The sequence below is a fragment of the Petaurus breviceps genome, unplaced genomic scaffold, assembly GCF_028583685.1.
Source record: "Petaurus breviceps papuanus isolate PSGF00001 unplaced genomic scaffold, PetGlider_PUasm1.0 214, whole genome shotgun sequence".
In the NCBI taxonomy this organism is placed as follows: domain Eukaryota; kingdom Metazoa; phylum Chordata; class Mammalia; order Diprotodontia; family Petauridae; genus Petaurus; species Petaurus breviceps.
The window spans coordinates 14,228,536-14,245,829 of NW_027185863.1; the positions used below are offsets into that span (position 1 = coordinate 14,228,536).

Below are 17,294 nucleotides of genomic sequence, written 5' to 3' on the forward strand. Positions count from 1 at the left end.
CCCTTAGACCCACCCATACTCCCACTAAAAAAAATAAAATAAAAAAGGACAGTGATGAATAAATGCCTTTGGATTTACCACAGAGCAACTAAAAACTACAAGCATTATCAATCCTCCTGCCAGGTGCTGCGGTCTACTCTGTCACTCACAGTGCAGAGGTTTTCTCCGAGACACCTGGCATTTCACCAGAAGTCAGTTAGGGGAAAACTTTCTCATTTCCCACCCAACTAAGCTCCCAGCTAGGTGGTATAACTGCTAGAGCACTGGGCCTTCAGTCAGGAATGTCAGAGTTCAAATCCAGCCACAGCCATTTCATACTTGTATGACCCTGGGCAAGCTGCTTGAGCTTTGCCTCAGTTTCTTCAACTGTAAATGGGGAATCATAAAAACACCTCTTCAGGGCTGTTGTGAGGATCAAATGAAATAATACCTGTTAATGTTTAGCATGTAGCCTAGCACGTAAAAGGCGCTTAATAAAGGTTTGTTCTCCTATTTAAAGACATCAATCCCAGAAGCTCCCCTAGTCAGTTCCTGCAGAGAAATATCATGCCAGATTATAAACGTCCTGGTTCAGTTTACTGAATTGTCTACTACTTGGGAGGCCAAGGACCTCATCTTATTTACTTTTGTGCCTCCCTTGGTACCTAGAAGAGTGCTTTGTCGTTGGTAGGCACTTAAAGTTTTGATAAATTAAATTCCTGTATCTAGTTAGGAGACAACCAAGTCATCTCATAGGATCATAGTTCCAGAGCTGAGGGGGAATTTTGAAGTTATCTAGTCCATCCCTCTCATTTTACAGATGAGGAAACTGAGACCCAAAACGATCGCATGATTTGTCACAGGTTACATGGGTAATAAGTGGCAGAACTCAGTTCCAACCTTGGCTTGCAAATTCCTGCACGTGTTTGATCGCACCACACTGTCTTCCAATAGTCCTCACTATTATGATATGTACATTATGTACCTATCTTAGAACTTCAGTCAGTTTTCAGATTCAACCACAGTTATTCAAAATATGAAACAAAGGACTTCCTCTCCCCAAATGACTCCAAATATTTTGTAGGTGAGATATTGTTTGTACAGTTTTGCTGCTTCTTATTTAAATGTGTGGTGCAGTTGGTAGGTGTGTTTCAATTTCAAAGTTTCTTAAATTGTGAAATTAACAGTATAATTTTTTTTAAATTATACTACCTAGAACATAGCCCTGCATAGTAGACAATAAATATTTGTGAATTTGATTTTGACTTAAGGTGAATAAAAATAAATATATAATTTGGAGCAGCTAGGTGGTGCAGTGGATAGAATGGTAGGCCTGGAGTCAGGAAGACGCATCTTTCTGAGTTCAAATTCAGCCTCAGACACGCATGAGCTGTGTGACCCTGGGCAAGTCATTTAACCGTGTGTACCTCAGTTTCCTCATCAGTAAAATGAGCTGGAGAAGGAAATGGCAAACCACTCCAGCATCTTTGCCAAGAAAACCCCAAATGGGGTTGCAAAGGGTCAGACACAACTAAAAAAAAAAACAAAACCTAAAAACAGCAGCAAAATAAATTTTGAAGAATATTCAACTTCAAATGGTAAATGAATTTTCCTAATGTTATAAAACCATAAGGAAGTCAAGACAGAGTAAAAACCAACAAGCATTTATTAAGAACCTATTATGTGCCAGATACTGTGCTCGGCACAGGGTGGGATGGGAGGGGAACAGAAAGACAGAAAAGAAATAATCTATTGCCTTAAAGAACTTACATTTAGAGTCTGTCTATATAAGCAGAGGGAAGAAGGCCTCCTGAAGAAGATGGGCCTTGAACCAAGTCTTCAAGAAAGCCAAGGAAGTCAGTAATCAGAAGTGACAAGGGAGAACATGCCAGGTACAAGTAGACAGACAGTGAAAAGGAATGTGTGTCAGGAGATGGAGTGTTGTGGGGAAGAATAGCAAGAAAGCCATTCTTTTTTTTTTTTAAGGGGGGAAGGCAAGGCAATTGTGGGTAAGTGACTTGCCCAAGGTCACACAGCTAGTAAGTATGTCAGGTGTCTGAGGTCAAATTTGAACTCAGGTCCTCCTGACTTCAGGGCCAGTGCTCTATTCACTGCACCACCTAGCTGACTAGAGAAAGTCATTCTTGATGGATCATGTAGTCTGTGAAGGGAAATAATATATAAGAAGACTGGAAAGGTAGGAAGTGATCAGATTATTGTCAATAATCTGTCAATAATCATTGAAGTTTACTGAGTAGGAGGGTGGTGTGGTCAGAATTATGCATGAAGAATATCACTTTAAAAAAGGGGGGGGGGCAGCTGGGTGGGACGGTGAGTAGAATACCAGCCCTGGAGTCAGGAGGACCTGAGTTCAAATCCAGTCTCAGACACTTAACACACACACACACACACACACACACACAAAAGCTAGCCATGTGACCTTGGGCAAGTCACTTAACCCCAGTTGCCCTCCAAAAAGAAAAAAAAGGAATATCACTTTAGTGGCTATTTGAAGGATAGTTTGGATAGAGGAAACTTGAAGCAAGGAGAGCATATAGGGTTCAATAGGCCAAATCAAAGGTGATGAAAGCTTGAACTTGGATGGCGGCCATGTGAGTAGAGAGGAGATGGATGTGAGATTTTATGGAGATATAATCAACAAGAGTTATGAACTGAATAGATATAAGGGTGAGGAAGAATGAGGTATTCAGGATGACTGAACCTCGATGGCTGATTATGAACCCAGATTACTACAAAGATGGTAGTGTTCTCCATAAGAAAGAAGCAGGGGAAAACCGGGCTCAAAGTCTCTCACACAGACTTTTTTTTCTCACCCACGTCGAAACATAATTCTTCAGGTACTATACTAAAGAGTGAACCTGAGTTCAATGACATTCCCTGATTTAAAGGACCTTAAAATCTAACTGGGAAAATAAGACATACCTGCATATAAAATTAAATAGCAATACGAGACCAAAATACGGAAGATTTCACAAGTCAGGATAGGAGAGGTGTCAGCATGGACTACAAACTACAGACAATCTACAGTAATTTGCTCTACCCTCCTCATCTCTATCTCCTGGTTTCCTGGCTTCCATCAAGTCCCAGCTAAAATCCCTTGTCCTTCAAGAATCCTATAAAGATCCTCCTTACTTTTTGGGCCTTTCCTCTGCTGATTGCCTCCAATCCAGCCTGTATCTTGTTTGTACATAGTTGTTTTCTTATTGCTTTCCCCATTGAACTAACAGCTTCTTGATAGCAGGCTATTTTTTTTTTACCTTTGCATCCCCAGCTGTTAGCACAATGTCTGGCACACAGTAGGTGCTTAATAAATGTTTATTAACTGCTTGACTGACAAATGAAGCATCACCAGCAGCTCCTCCTACTCTCCACTTGTCAATCAGTGTGACATGTGTCCTATGTACAGACATTGAACTCTCCCCCCATAAAGAGCTAATATCAGGGGGCTCCTGGCAGACCACTGGCGGTGCCAGGCTCCCACTGGCGAGGCTGGTTATATTGCCATGGAGCCTCACAACTAAGAATAGCCATAGATGAAAACTGAGGTGCTGCCAAATCAGCAGAACAATCTATATAGTGATAACAACATTACAGAGAAAAACAACTTCGAAAGACCTGGAGTAGTATGATCAATGAATCCAAAAGAATGAAGATGAAACACACCACTCACCCCCTGCCTGAGAGGAGATGAACTTAAAATGAAGAAAGACATACATTTTCAATCATAGCCAATGGGGGAATTTGTTCTGCTGGACCGTGCATATATATGGTGAGGGCTTTATTTCTTATATTTTTTTCCAATATATGTGGAGAAAGAAATGGGAGGGGAAAATTATCAGAAAAAAAGAGAACTAGGTGAAAAATAATTAAGGGTAAAGGTGTCATCAAAGGCACTACAAAATAAAAAAAAACTTTGCACCAAAAAATAAGTTCACCTAACATAGTAATCTTATTATTATAGTTATTTTTGTGAGTTATAAATGCTATATTAATTTTGCTTTGTGTTCAATATTGCTTTGTATGTTAATAAAGTTACAGTAAATTAAAAAAATAAAATATAAACTTGGAAATAAAAATAAATAAATAAATAAAATATAAAGCTTGGGAAAAAAAACAAACTGGGGGACTGCAAATCATCTAGTTTTAAAGTCTCACAAGAATAAGGTATGTCACAAGACAAACATATGATTCCTGCAGTTTTCATTCATTCCTTCATTCAGGCATTTATCATCGTGTATTATATACAAAGGACTGCAATGGTATTGTGGAAAGCACAGTGCCTGGTACTTAGTTTCCTATGTTTACTAAGTGTTTATTGAATTGAATTAGATAGGAGTTAGTATTCCACTCTCAGCTCTTTTTGCTTGATGAGCTGTGGAACCTACTTCACTTCCCTTGCTTTGAGTTTCCTTATGTATACAATGGAGAAGGAGGACTGGACAATCTCTGAGGCACCTTCCAGCTCTAAGACATTAAATATACAGATAAATTACAGAGGGTCCCTGCCTTCAAAGAGCTTATCATCTGGTAGGTAATAACATATATACAGCATATAAATTAGAATATAATACATAGGTAATACTAGGACATACATTTAAAGCTATAGTGAACCTTGGAGGATATCTAATCCAGGAGTGGCAAACATCAAGGCCTCTAGGTCCTCAAGTTTTACAGAACAAATCCTTTTTATTTAGGGAATTTATTCTATGAAGTTTGGATTCAGTCAGTCACACTTGAGGACCTAGAGGGTCACGTGTGGTCTAGTCCATTCCCTTCATTCTACTGATGAGGAAAATGAGGACCAGCAATAAGGAGTGGTTTGCCCAAAGTTAAAAAGGAGGCAAACTGGAGTGGCTAGGTGGCTCAGTGAATAGAGCACCAGCCCTGAAGTCAGGAGGACCTGAGTTCAAATCCCGCATCAGACACTTAACACAAAAACTACCCATGTGACCTTGGGCAAGTCACGTAACCCCAATTGCCCTACCTTCCCCCCTCTAAAAAAAAAAAGCAAAAAACAATAAGTTGCCTAGGTCCTCTCACTCCAAATTCATCCATAACATTCTATGAGACCAGATGAAGGAGAAATCACTTCCTGCTAAAATATTCTGTTCTTGAAATAGAGAAGACCAGGCTGAGGGTGCTTTCTAGACTAGAGCTTTGGGAAGTTCTGATGGCAGTGTAGTGCCACATGCCAGTCTGGGGAGATCTCCTAAATCTGTGACAAATAAATATGCTTTTCTTGTAGTAGACATGTACTAGCTAAACTGCACAAAACAGTGGCATAAGTGGCGAGATGAATGGCTGGAATGACCATTAATAAGTGTGTCAAAATGGCTAATAAATACCCTCTCAAAAGAATAGGAATGAAAATCAATACAGGCATACCTCCTTTTATTGCGATTCACTTTACGGCATTTTGCAGATGTTGCATTTTTTTTTTAATTAAAGGTTTGTGGCAGCACTGCATTGAGCGAGTCTATTGGCACCATATTTCATGGGTTCACATTGTGTCTCTGTGTCCACATTCCAGTAACTCTCACCATATTTCAAATCCTTATTATTATAGTATTTGTTATGGTGATCTGTAATCACTGATCTTTGATGTTACTATTACAATTGTTTGGGGGCACCACAAACCATGACCACATTAGACGGTGAATTTAATTAAGAAATGCTGTGTGTGTTCTAGCTGCTTCCTTCAGTTGGCTATTCCCCTCTCTCTCCTCCTCCTTGGGCCTCCCTATGTCCTGAGACACAGCAATATTAAAGAATATTACATAAACTTAATGTATAGCAGTGTCTGAAAGGAGTGAGTCCAATTTTGAAAGAAGTCCTACTATGCCTAAAAGGCTATCAAATGGCATCACACGCTACAGAGAAATTTTCGTGAAAGGAAGAGTCGATCGATGAGGTAAACGTTATTGTTATTGTATTTTAAGAAATTGCCACAGCCACTCTATCCTTTAGCAACCACTACCCTGGTAAGTCAGCAGCCATCAACACTGAGGCAAGGACCTCCGCCTCTGCCCCGCCCCCCCAGCAAAAATATTACAAGTATTGAAGGCTCAGATGATGGTTAGCATTTTTTTTTTAGCAATAAAGCATTTTTAAATTAAAGTATACATTGGGTTTTTTAGACATAATATTATTGCACATGCAATATAATACAGTATGGTATAAATGTAACTTTTGTACGTACTGGGAAACCGAAAAATTTGTTTGACTTGCTTTATTGTGTCATTTGCTTTATTGCAGTGATCGAGAATTGAACCTGCAATATCTCTGAAGTATGCCTGCATCATGTATACACTTTATATTCACTAATTCCAGAACAGAAAAATCAAACATTCTGTGAAGTTCTACTCTAAGACAACTGCACAGGGCTCTAGAATGATGAAAACTGCTTCATCAAGGAAATAGAAATTCAAGCATCTAAGAGGAAATGGAAAACAGGGAGCTCCAGAATTAACATTAGAAATGTCATAGGCAAACCATGAAGTCATGGTAAATACCATTGGGGTTACAGGATGCCATGGGAAAAGATTAATTGATTTCTTGTTGGTATGGGTCCAAAATAATCAGTAGCCTCTGCCAATGGGTGATGTGACCACTTGATGGGAACAGAAAAAAAAATGGCAACAGCAGAGAAAAAGGCTTCTAAGCAAAGCACACTAATCAAGCTGTTCTGTTCATTTCGAACAGGGACTCTTACCTCTTTTTTGTGTCATGGACCTCTTTGGCAGAACAGTAATACCTATGACCTCTTCTCAAAACAGAGTTTTTAATGACTAAAGGAAATGCCAAACTTCAGTTAAAAGTTAATAAAAATAAAGGCATAATTTTTTCCCCATGCAACTTCATGGAGCCTCTGTACATCTATCCAGGGATCCCTTAGGGGTCCATGGACCCAACATTAAGTATTCCTTATTTAGAATGATCCTCTGTTATTTCCTGGTATTATTTTGTTAATGTGTGATACCACTAAAGATAGTGGAATATTTTTAAATAGAACAGAGTATACAAGAAGTAGGTACCAAAACACAAATTTGAAGTCAGAAAGTTATATAGAATGTGAACTATTCATTAGAATATTAAGGATATAAATTATAAGTTTATCAACTTGCAGAGCAGTATAGTACTAAAAAAAAAGTCTGTTATTTCACACATTAAGGTATTACCTTCATCAAAAGAACACAGAAATAGGAGATAGTCTCATGAGTTACAATAGCCAAAAAAAAAAAACAAAACAAAACACCGGGTTGTCGACCTTTTGGCAATGACTCTCTCTAAATCTGGTCTGTCTGGTCCTCAGACGATGGTCCACTGCCAGGGCCCTCCAACAACCGATAAGTATTTATCAAGGGCCTGCCTCGTGCCAAGGTACTAAGGATACAAAGACCAAACAAATAAAAACAGTCCCTGCCCTTGAGATGTCAACATTCAATCAGGAGAAAAAATGGGCATAAATAAGGATATAAAAATGTATACAAAATAAACGCATTTTAAAATCCATGTTTTGAACTAAGGTAGGACCTGGCAACACAAGCAGGTCACTGATGTGGTCTTTGAGAATTCAGGGTCACCTCCATGCTGCCGTGAGACATTACAGGAGGCCTTCTGGTGGAGAAATAAAACAAAGCACCATGTATTTATCTGGCATCTTTCTGTAAGACAGGAAGAAAACATTTACACTTCCAGCTCAGTTTTGCCACATGATAAAAGGCACTAGAGAATCTGGCCATATGGAGTTGTCCAAGGCAAACTGGACAACTAAAATAAATAAATGACAGCTAAAATAAACCCAACCTCTGTGCTCCAGTTTAAACTACCTTTGCCCCATGATCCCATGTGTTTAGCTACATATATACTTTGGACAACGGGCTACCTCAGCTAAATTCACCAAAAAAAAAGTGAAGAAAAAGGGGACTTCCCAATTTGTTGATCTCAGGTCCTAAAGACAACAGAATGATCACAAGGAAGGCAGTATTTTACAACAAGATTCGGTGGTAGGAAGACACAAATGAACCATCCACCACGGATCATCAATTGGCCCTTCATTCATTCATTTTGCCACAGAAGTATCTGCTTCCTCTTCAATGAGAATTAAAGTCTACTGCTTTTTTTTTTCCCCAGGGGCACGCTTTAGCTCCATCCCTAACATTTGGAAATGCCTCTCTTTTGTTGTAAAACCATCTTCTTTCATTGATAATGATTATACTTAGCTTTAAAAGGTATTATTTGGGTTGTGTCTAGAACTCCTTTGTTTTTTGAAATATTCAATTCCATTTTTCTCTGATTTTTACCCTCCTCGTAGTAGAATGTAAGTCTCTTTAAGGAAGGAACTATTTCACTGTTGTATTTGTATCACTACCATCTAGTGTAGGGTCTAGCACACAGGCATTTAATAGTAGGCTTGCAGAATGATAAATTGTACCCCAAACTCTGATATGACTGGAGCCTACAGAGTCCCCAATGACAATAGTAGTAAAAACCAAAAAAATCACATTAACATAGGATTTTAAGGTTTACAAAGCATCTCTAGACTTAGCTCAGCAACCTGGGAGCTGGCTGTAATCTGGATCACCCACCCACATTTTAAGTCACTATGGCAATGCAGACTTTTAAGACCCTAGGCAGCCATCTGGTTCACCTTTCTCCAGAAATAATGCATATGTAGATGTCCTTCAAATCCCCAGCTGCCAGGGAATACTCAGGGATCTCAGAATTACCCCAGGTTCTGAGCATGTAAATCAGGATTACAAATTTCCAGCAATGTCCTTTAGCTCTTGAGGTGATTTTTTTTAAACAGCTAAGTAAATTGTAGTAAGCTTTTTGCAAGATTGCAAATATTTTTGTAGAAGAAAATGAATACTTTTTCTCTTTTTTTTTTTTTTTTTTGCTTTTTGGAGAGCAATTGGGTTTGAGTGACTTGCCCAAGGTCACACAGCTAGGTCATATTTGAACTCAGGTCCTCCTGACGCCAGGGCCAGTGCTCTATTTACTGTGGTGCTCTACGGCACCTAGCAACCCCCTTTTCTCATTTCTTAAAGGCCAGTGGTTGGTACATATAACTTAAAAGTTTCCTCCTAGATGTAAATCTATGATTTTATGACCCTATCAATATGCCTAGCGCAGTTATCATAATGAACTTCATAGTAGAAGGCCAATATGCTAAATTACTTCCTTTTACAATCCCTCCCCCTACTACTACTTAATATTTAATAACAATAGCTCCATTTACTCTTAAGATGTCCAAACAATTTCAGAATGAGAATGAGGGTAGATTAATGGAATTCTCTATTTTAGGGGTAGGGAATGCAGCCGTGACTGACTGTCCCTAAAAACTGAGTTGGGTAACTTTGCAATACAGATGTATACTTAACCAGCCTCATGAAGGTAATAGTGCCTATCATACATGAAAGCCAGAGACTATTTTTGAAAAGTTCTTGTATAAAATTCACCTTTTAGAGGTTAAGAGTAAAAGTCAGAACACAAAATTTTAGGGAACAGTTAGATGGGGCAGTGAATAGAGCACCAGCCCTAGCATCAGGAGGACCTGAGTTCAAATATGACCTCAGACATTTGACACATTTACTAGCTGTGTGACCTTGGGTAAGTCACGTAACCCCAACTGCCTTGCCTTCCTTTAAAAAAAATAACCAAAAAAAAAAAAGAATTTTAGAGTTGGAAGAGATCTTTCAGATGTGGTTAAAGTATCTGACAGATGAAGAAACTGAAACCCAAAGATATTCAGTGTTTCCCCAAAGGTCACACAGCTAGCAAACAGCAAAGTTCAGACTGGAACCAGGTCTACAGATTCCTAGTACAGTTATCCCTCCCACATCAAGGGGGCTAGGGGCATGGTGTCCCAGCAATCTGGAAAATCTGTGTAAAATTTTTTGGCCCTCCCTTTGTACCAGAGAAGAAGTCTGAATTTTCTTCTTTTTATTTTATGGGGTTTAAAGTACTTTATTTTAAAATTTGGGTTAAGTATTTGGGTATGGACTATATTATACAATACCATACACATATTTTATGCATTTCTGAGTTTCTAAACTTTTTCTATGTCATCTGCTGGCCTTTGTGTGTCATTTGCAGCTTTGGCAAAGCTCCCCCCAAATTACCCTTTAATTTCTTACATCAACCCATGATATATCAAAAGTGTGATGGTGAAGGTTTCAATGTGGAAGGGATAACTGTAGTCCTTCTGAATGGAGTATACCACCTCCCTTCATATACAAAAGGTTTATGTTTAATGTGTAGAGACAAGGACACAAAAACCTAGATACAATAAGTGACTTGTATAGCCAGTCAGCACATCACAGGGTCAGGTCTAAAACCCAGATTCTCCTTCCTAATCCAGTGTTCCTTCCAAGTCACTACACTAATTTCATGAAATCTTTTTAACTACTATGCAAAAGTGTTTTGTTTTTGTTTTGGGTCTAGACCTGTAATTTCATTTACGTAGGGAACTCCCCAATGTGGAAACTCCCTTCACCAGTGACAATCAGTACCTGTTCTGCAACTTAATTATGACAAAGATTTGCCTGGAGCATCAAAAGACAACGTGACTGGGGCGGCTTGGTGGTACAGTGAATAGAACACTGGCCCTGGAGTCAGGAGGACCTGAGTTCAAATCCTACCTCAGACACGTAACACAAAACCCAGCCATGTGACCTTGGGCAAGTCACTTAACCCCAACTCCCATCTTAAAAAAAAAAAAAAAAGACAACATGACTGGTGAAGGATCACATTAACCCAGATCTTCCTGACTCTGAAGTTTACTTCTTACCCACTATACAACATTGTCTCCCTTGCACGAAAGTTATTATTCACTAATTTGTTCAGTTAATTACACTCATTCTTTCTTAGTCATTATTAGAGCTACATCCTACAATGCTCTCTCCTGCATCGGACTCTTTATTTTCTATACCGTTTATTTTCTACGCTAGACAATCAAGTGCTTAATCTTATTCTTTCTCCTGCTATTCTCTAAACCTTGTTTCTCCAACAAAATTATAATATGTTCCTTGAAGACAGAGACAGTCATATCCTCCCTTCTTGCATTCCCCCAAGTACCGAATAGAGTAGTGAAGGCAGAACAGGGACTTAATAGATGCAACTGATGTGTTTGTTTCTTTTTTTTTTTTTAAAGCAATTGGGGTTAAGTAACTTGCTCAAGGTTACACGGCCAGGTGTTTCTGGGTGGATGCTAAGTGTCTGAGCCCGGATTTGATCCCCTAGGTCATCCGGACACTGGAGCCGGTGCTCTTACTCGCTGTGCTACCTGGCCGCCCCAGATGTGTTTGTTTCTTAAGAACAGAAAGTAGTAGAAGTAAAAGTGTGGGATGGCTGGGTATGCTTTCCACTGGGGATACAAGGTAGTAGAAAGGTTTAACCAATAAAGTGTGCTTACACATACACAAACACACACACATGATTCTAAAAAAGCAGGAAAAGCAGTGGGATGGCATACTATCACCCTTTTCTCAAAAGCAAAATCTACCCAATATAAGTTTGGGATAAAAAATGGAGATAAGGAGAGGGTTTGGATTTAACATAAATTCTTTACATTTAATAGCCAGCTGTTGGGAAATTACGTGGGGAGTGATGTTGAAATTGAACTTAGGTTTGCTTACTTTATCTTTAATGAGTTGTATATTAAATGCAGTTACTGTAGACCAGATGTTCCCCTCAGTACAACCCCATTCACCTCTTCTTTTGTAAATAGAGAGAAGGCACAAAGGAAAGGAGAAAACCAAACACAGGAAACTGCTGCTGACATGGTACCTTAAAATTACAAGCTCATAAAACCGGGCCTTCAGTGTTCCACTTAATCACTATTCAGAGTATCTAACCAAAATTCATCTCTTCATTTTTATGTAAAATGAGTTAATTAGCAGCCCTCCTGTGGTGGATACAGAGCTGATCTCAGATCCAGGAAGACTAGCATTGATACTGCTGCTAATCCATAAGCAGGGGTGAGAAACCTGTGGCCTCCTAGGTCCTTGGGTGCTACCTTTTGACTGGGTCCAAGTTTTACAGAACAAATATTTTTATTAAAGGCATTTGTTCTGTTAAGTTTGGGTTTAGTCCAAGGACCGCACTTGAGGACCTAGAGGGCCACATGTGGCCTCCAAGCTGCAGGTTGCCACCCCCTGACTTAGTGGCCATGACTCCTTAAGTCACTTAACCTACCAGTATTCTAGGAAACTCAAACACTATAAGTTGCAGAAAAAGTTCCTACACAGAGGAAGTTTCCTTATCCCAAATTTTTCAACATTAATGAAATCACAGTTCTAGTCCTTTTCCCTAATTGGCAACAAGTTAATTTAATTAATAGGAAGTTCTGTGAAGTTCAAAGACCCCTATTAAAATGAATTATGTTTATCAGTCTTTTTATTATTTTCAATTTGAATATCTATTAGGCAACAAGTATTTTTTGAATGCCCACAAGTTGCCTTAAAGATATGGCCACCTAAATATTGCTAGTGACTCAGTCCTTTGTGGGGGGGGGCGCCCAAAAGAGGCGGAGGGGAACAACAGAGTGACAAGTAAACAGATTTCTGGTGGCATGCTCAGGAAAAAAGTCAGTTACCACTTACTTGTCCAGTATATTGGAGAGAGGATTCTTTTTCAGGGAAGGGTTAAACTGGAGAGGACCTCTAAGGTCCCTTCCAACTCTGAGACTCTGTGGTTCTGTGAAAATATCCTTTCTCTTTTCATCATTTTCTCCAAGGATGTCTCAGCCTCTGTTTTTCTTTCCCCCTGACTCCCAGGCCAGCAGCAGAATTTGGAGATAGGTTGGAAAGAGTAATGGAATCCATGTTTTAGGAAAGTAAGGCTACCATGGATGCATTTTCCTAAATCCTGAAATGTATTATTGACTCTTTTTATATAGATAGGGAAGACAGTGACTAGTTGCCAGATTTTACTTTAGGGAATAGAGTATCTATTCTGTTGGGTGGGGGATTAGAAAGAACAGAGTATGAAAGTTGTGAGTGCTAACCAAAGGTATCAACATCTCTTTGGGCTCAAAGGCAGATCTCCCCCTTGTCTAAATTCCTGTGGCATCAGCACTCTGCAGCATGCATTATAACATCTGATCACTAACTAACAGTCTCATATTCTCTTATTTTAGGTATTTACGTCATATCTCCCCCCAATTTGATTATAAGCTCCTAGAGAAGATGAACTTTATCTTTGAATCAATCACTCATAGAAGAACATAGCACTAGGTGCTTAATAATTACTGACTTGAATTGTCTTAATTATTAAATGCATCGAAACTGATAAAAAAAATGAGACAGCTGTCTCTGCACACTGAAATACAGGATAATCCCCCACACGATAAACATCTTCCCAGTCTGGGCCAGTATCTCATCTGTTATTACTGCACACAATTTTAGATACACAAAGTAATTTACATGCACCTCTGCTTTCCAACAACTCGCAAGAAGGAATATACAGTTTCCAGAGAATGTGGATTTCAGAGGCATTCAAAGGTTAATAAAAGTAGCATTAAAATAGTATTTTTGTTCTCATTATTTTTATGATTTTAGTTTTCTCATGAAAATTCTGTGTCTTTTGATTGTCTATTACTGGTTTTCTCAGCAAATGATTTTAAGGATGTTTAGAGTGTTAACTTTATGCCTCTCAATGTATTTAAGTAGTCATCTAGCACTGTGGCCAGCTAACTATTCATTAGAGAAGCCCAAGTTTATAGTTTATTATGCTGTAGAGTCACAATTGATCACAAGGGTGATTGCATCACCAAAACTTCATTACCACTATGAAAAAAACAATTGCTGCACATGTGATTTTTCCTCATACAGAGCTTTTTAAAAATACTTTATACTATTGCCACAGATAGAAAATACAATCTTGATACTATTACAGAATTATTTCTTTCCCACTTAAATTTCTAATTTCCTTTTTGCTATTACATTTCATTCTTTAAAAAAAAATGCTCTGCAAAAAAGGAAAATCCTAAAAACTCTCAAAATACATATGAGAAAAGTACAAAATATAAAATTAAAAGAATGTCCTCCTATTTTATTTCTTCCCCACCCCATTACCAGCTCAAAAACAAGACAAATGAGTATAATGGAAGAAACACACCAGCAAATGCTTTACCTAATTAAAGACATCTGAGAATTCTTAGCCTGCCTTAAAACTTTCCTTAATAAAAGAGTGCCCTTCTCCAAAGCCAATAGTTTTAAATTGTGAATTTGTTAGTGTAGAGCTACAAAACTGCTTAGTTAAATATTTGTTATTAAAATTATTTTGGTGAAACAGGGTTCGAGGACAAGGATTCAGATCCTTTAAATGTTAGAGAAGCCAATGCACAGACTGCTTGCCCCACCCCCTTGTCTATCATCTCAACATTGAGATGCTGTGAAATTCAGATTTTTTTTATTTTAAAGGAAATATTGTTCCATCTCATATTCTACTTTCAAGTGAATCAGAATTGTATGTATCACAGCATATGTTATTTGATATGCACACTAATATTTTTTAAAATAAATAACTGTTTGGGAATAGAAGCAGATTTATAATTCCTAGGAAATCCCTCTGATTAGGACTTTTCAAAATTGAAGCTTTACCCCTACTTTTGAACCATGAATATTTCTTACTTTATAATTTTATCATATATGGTGACAGAATGATCTTACACTATGACCTTGGAAAATGTGAAAATAATATTCAATACAAGTGATTGCTCAATGACTTTAGAGGGTTGGGTCTCAACTTGAACATTCATTTTGATACCATTTACTTGTGACTTCTATGATGTCTGTATATCTGAAACTTATCTGAAACCCTTTCTACTTTTTTTAACTAAATGATGTGATCTCTGAAGTTCTTAAAGAATAGCTTTCCATAATCTAAAGTGGAATATTAACTTGAAACCATTGTTCACTGAAATTTACTAGTTAAAATAACTCTAGAGGCCTAACCATAATAGTATGCATTTCTAGAGAATTGTGCTTGCTATCAACACAAAAGATTAGGTTTCTTAAAGTATTGCTTTTAGAATCCATGACAAATATTTTCTGTCCATAATTCTGCTAATTTATCATTTAGTTTCGGTACTTCTCATCTGGTTTTTATTACTAGAGATACTGATGTCTAAGTGAAAACAAAGTCTTTGGGGTTTCTGAAAAGTTAGCTCCTACTCCTTTTTTCCTATCTTAAATCACATTTCTATTATGACATTAGCATCATTTAGAATCAAAACATTTTGATCTATCTCAAGGACAAAGAGAATAGGGCGAACTCATTAAAAAATAAAAAAGAGGGGTCACTGTTTTTATGAAGTTGTTCCCTGGGAAGGAAAATATAGAAAGCAAGTGAAATGGGTGATCTTTGGATCCCCCAAGTACCTGTAATAGTGAGTGCTTTCTATATTGTGAGTGACTCATAAATATTTGTTGATTTGTATTGCATAACTTCTCATAATCCACTATCAGTAAACAAGCTTTTTGTCTTTTAAAACGAAAGAAAAAGGACATATTCCAACTTATTGGTGAGATCAGTAACAATGTATTTCTCTATACTATTTGACTATAAACCACTTCTGTTGTATTATGATGAATTTGTTCATTCTAATGGCTAATATCCAGCATAAAATATTAAAAATAAACAATTCTCTCGTTATTTTCAAGACACCATTCTAATTCTGAAATGTTCAAATCTGGACAGTCAACCTTTCTTATAATTATTCGCCAGTTTTAATGCTGTTTCGCAGAAGAAGAAAAATTGAATTAGAATTTAACATTTAAAAGAGGGAGCATCCTACGCACTGGATCCTCCCTTTCCTCTTCTAGCCCAGTATGAAAATAAACTTCAGGCCCTCAAAGATATGCAGGTCAAAGTTCGCACATATGTTCCCCAGAATGAGTAGGCAGCTTATTAGCTGTAGACATTATGAGTAACAGGCTCTCTGGAGCTATCAGTTCTGTGCAAACACAAGGTCTGAATCTGGGAACAAAACTCAAGGATCTTACATCAATCCTTACAGGGGGGGTTTCAATGAAGGATCCCAAGATCTTTACTTGGGCTCCAGGAGGAATTGTTGCCATATTGCAGTCATAAACTATTCCCCAACCAAGCCCTCAGCTTTTGTTGAGTTCGTGCGGGGAAAATTACAAAGTAGCCGGTCAGTTTACATCTCCCCCCCCCTCCCCCCCGCCGCCCTACCCTCTAAAGGAGAAAAGTTGAACTGTGGTGCGCGACCAAAAAATTGGTCTGAACAATGGCATTTCAGGAAAGCGTGCCGTATTGTAACAAGCTTTTCTGCGGGGGTCAATGAACTGCAGCCACCTCGACTTTTCACAACCTGTGCGAAGCCACTAAATATTGGGCAGAACTAAAAATGAGAGCTATTCTTAGCTGCTCCCAAGTCGGGAGCGGTGGCGGTGGGAGACGCGTGGCTGGCTTTGGGGCTCATGCACCCCCGCCTCCGCGCTCTCCGGGCCCTGATCCTTTAAAGGTGACCCCCCCGGCCCCCGAATGCAGCCTGGGCCGCCGCGGAGCCCCTCGGCGCCCCCTCCCCACTTCCCCCGCACAATGGCGCCTTTGGAGCTCCCGCTAGAGGGGCTCTCCGGCTGTCTAGGGGGGAGCGCTGCTCGCTCCTTCTCGCGCTGGCTGGGCTTTCCAGAGGGGGATGGATCAGCGCACAAAGGAAAGTGCGTCGGGCTAGTGCCCAGATCGTCCGGTTCTCGGGGGCTCCAGGGGAGGGAGAGAGCGAAGAAGGCGCCGGGGGCAGTGCTGTCCCTCAGCCCACGTCCCCGCACTCCCCAGCCCCGAGGCTGAATGCGCCCTGCCCCGCGGGCTGAGCAGGGCTTTATTTCTGAGGGGGTGGAGAGAAAATGGTGTGTGTCGATGTGTGTGGTGTGTTGCGTGTGGCTGGGTGTCCAGTCCTCTGGTAAAACACACAATCAAGCCACGGCTGACATGATCAGATTTTGTGGGGGTGGGGTGGGGTGGGGTGGGGTGGGGTGGGGGGAGCGCGGTGGAAGGCGTGGAGAGGTGATATTGCACTTACTTTCTCTATGGTCCCGGGGAGCAGGCGGTCCAGCAGCCTGCAGAGGACCACCCCATCTTTCAGAGACGACTGCAAAAAGCCCTCCGGGTCCGAAATGGTTTTTTTGGGCGACTCCAGCACCCCCAAGGTAATCAGCCACGTAACGGTCTGTTCGGCGGAATTCATAGCTGCCAGAGGAAGAGAAATCCGCAGGGAAAAGGGAGAGAAATTGCACACGGAGCCGCCTCTCACCCCCCCCCCCCCC

At 39.6% G+C, this 17,294-nt stretch overlaps 1 protein-coding gene across 1 annotated transcript in view; it reads right to left on the reverse strand.

The window, feature by feature from the left end:
* ARHGEF7 (Rho guanine nucleotide exchange factor 7) overlaps positions 1-17,294 on the reverse strand; it is a 310,305-nt gene that overhangs the window by 292,253 nt on the left and 758 nt on the right. Inside the window, exon 2 of the mRNA XM_069094099.1 lies at positions 17,051-17,217. Within this exon, the coding sequence (XP_068950200.1) occupies positions 17,051-17,215 (165 nt within the window). The 5' untranslated portion in view covers positions 17,216-17,217. The remainder of the gene's footprint in view (positions 1-17,050; positions 17,218-17,294) is intronic.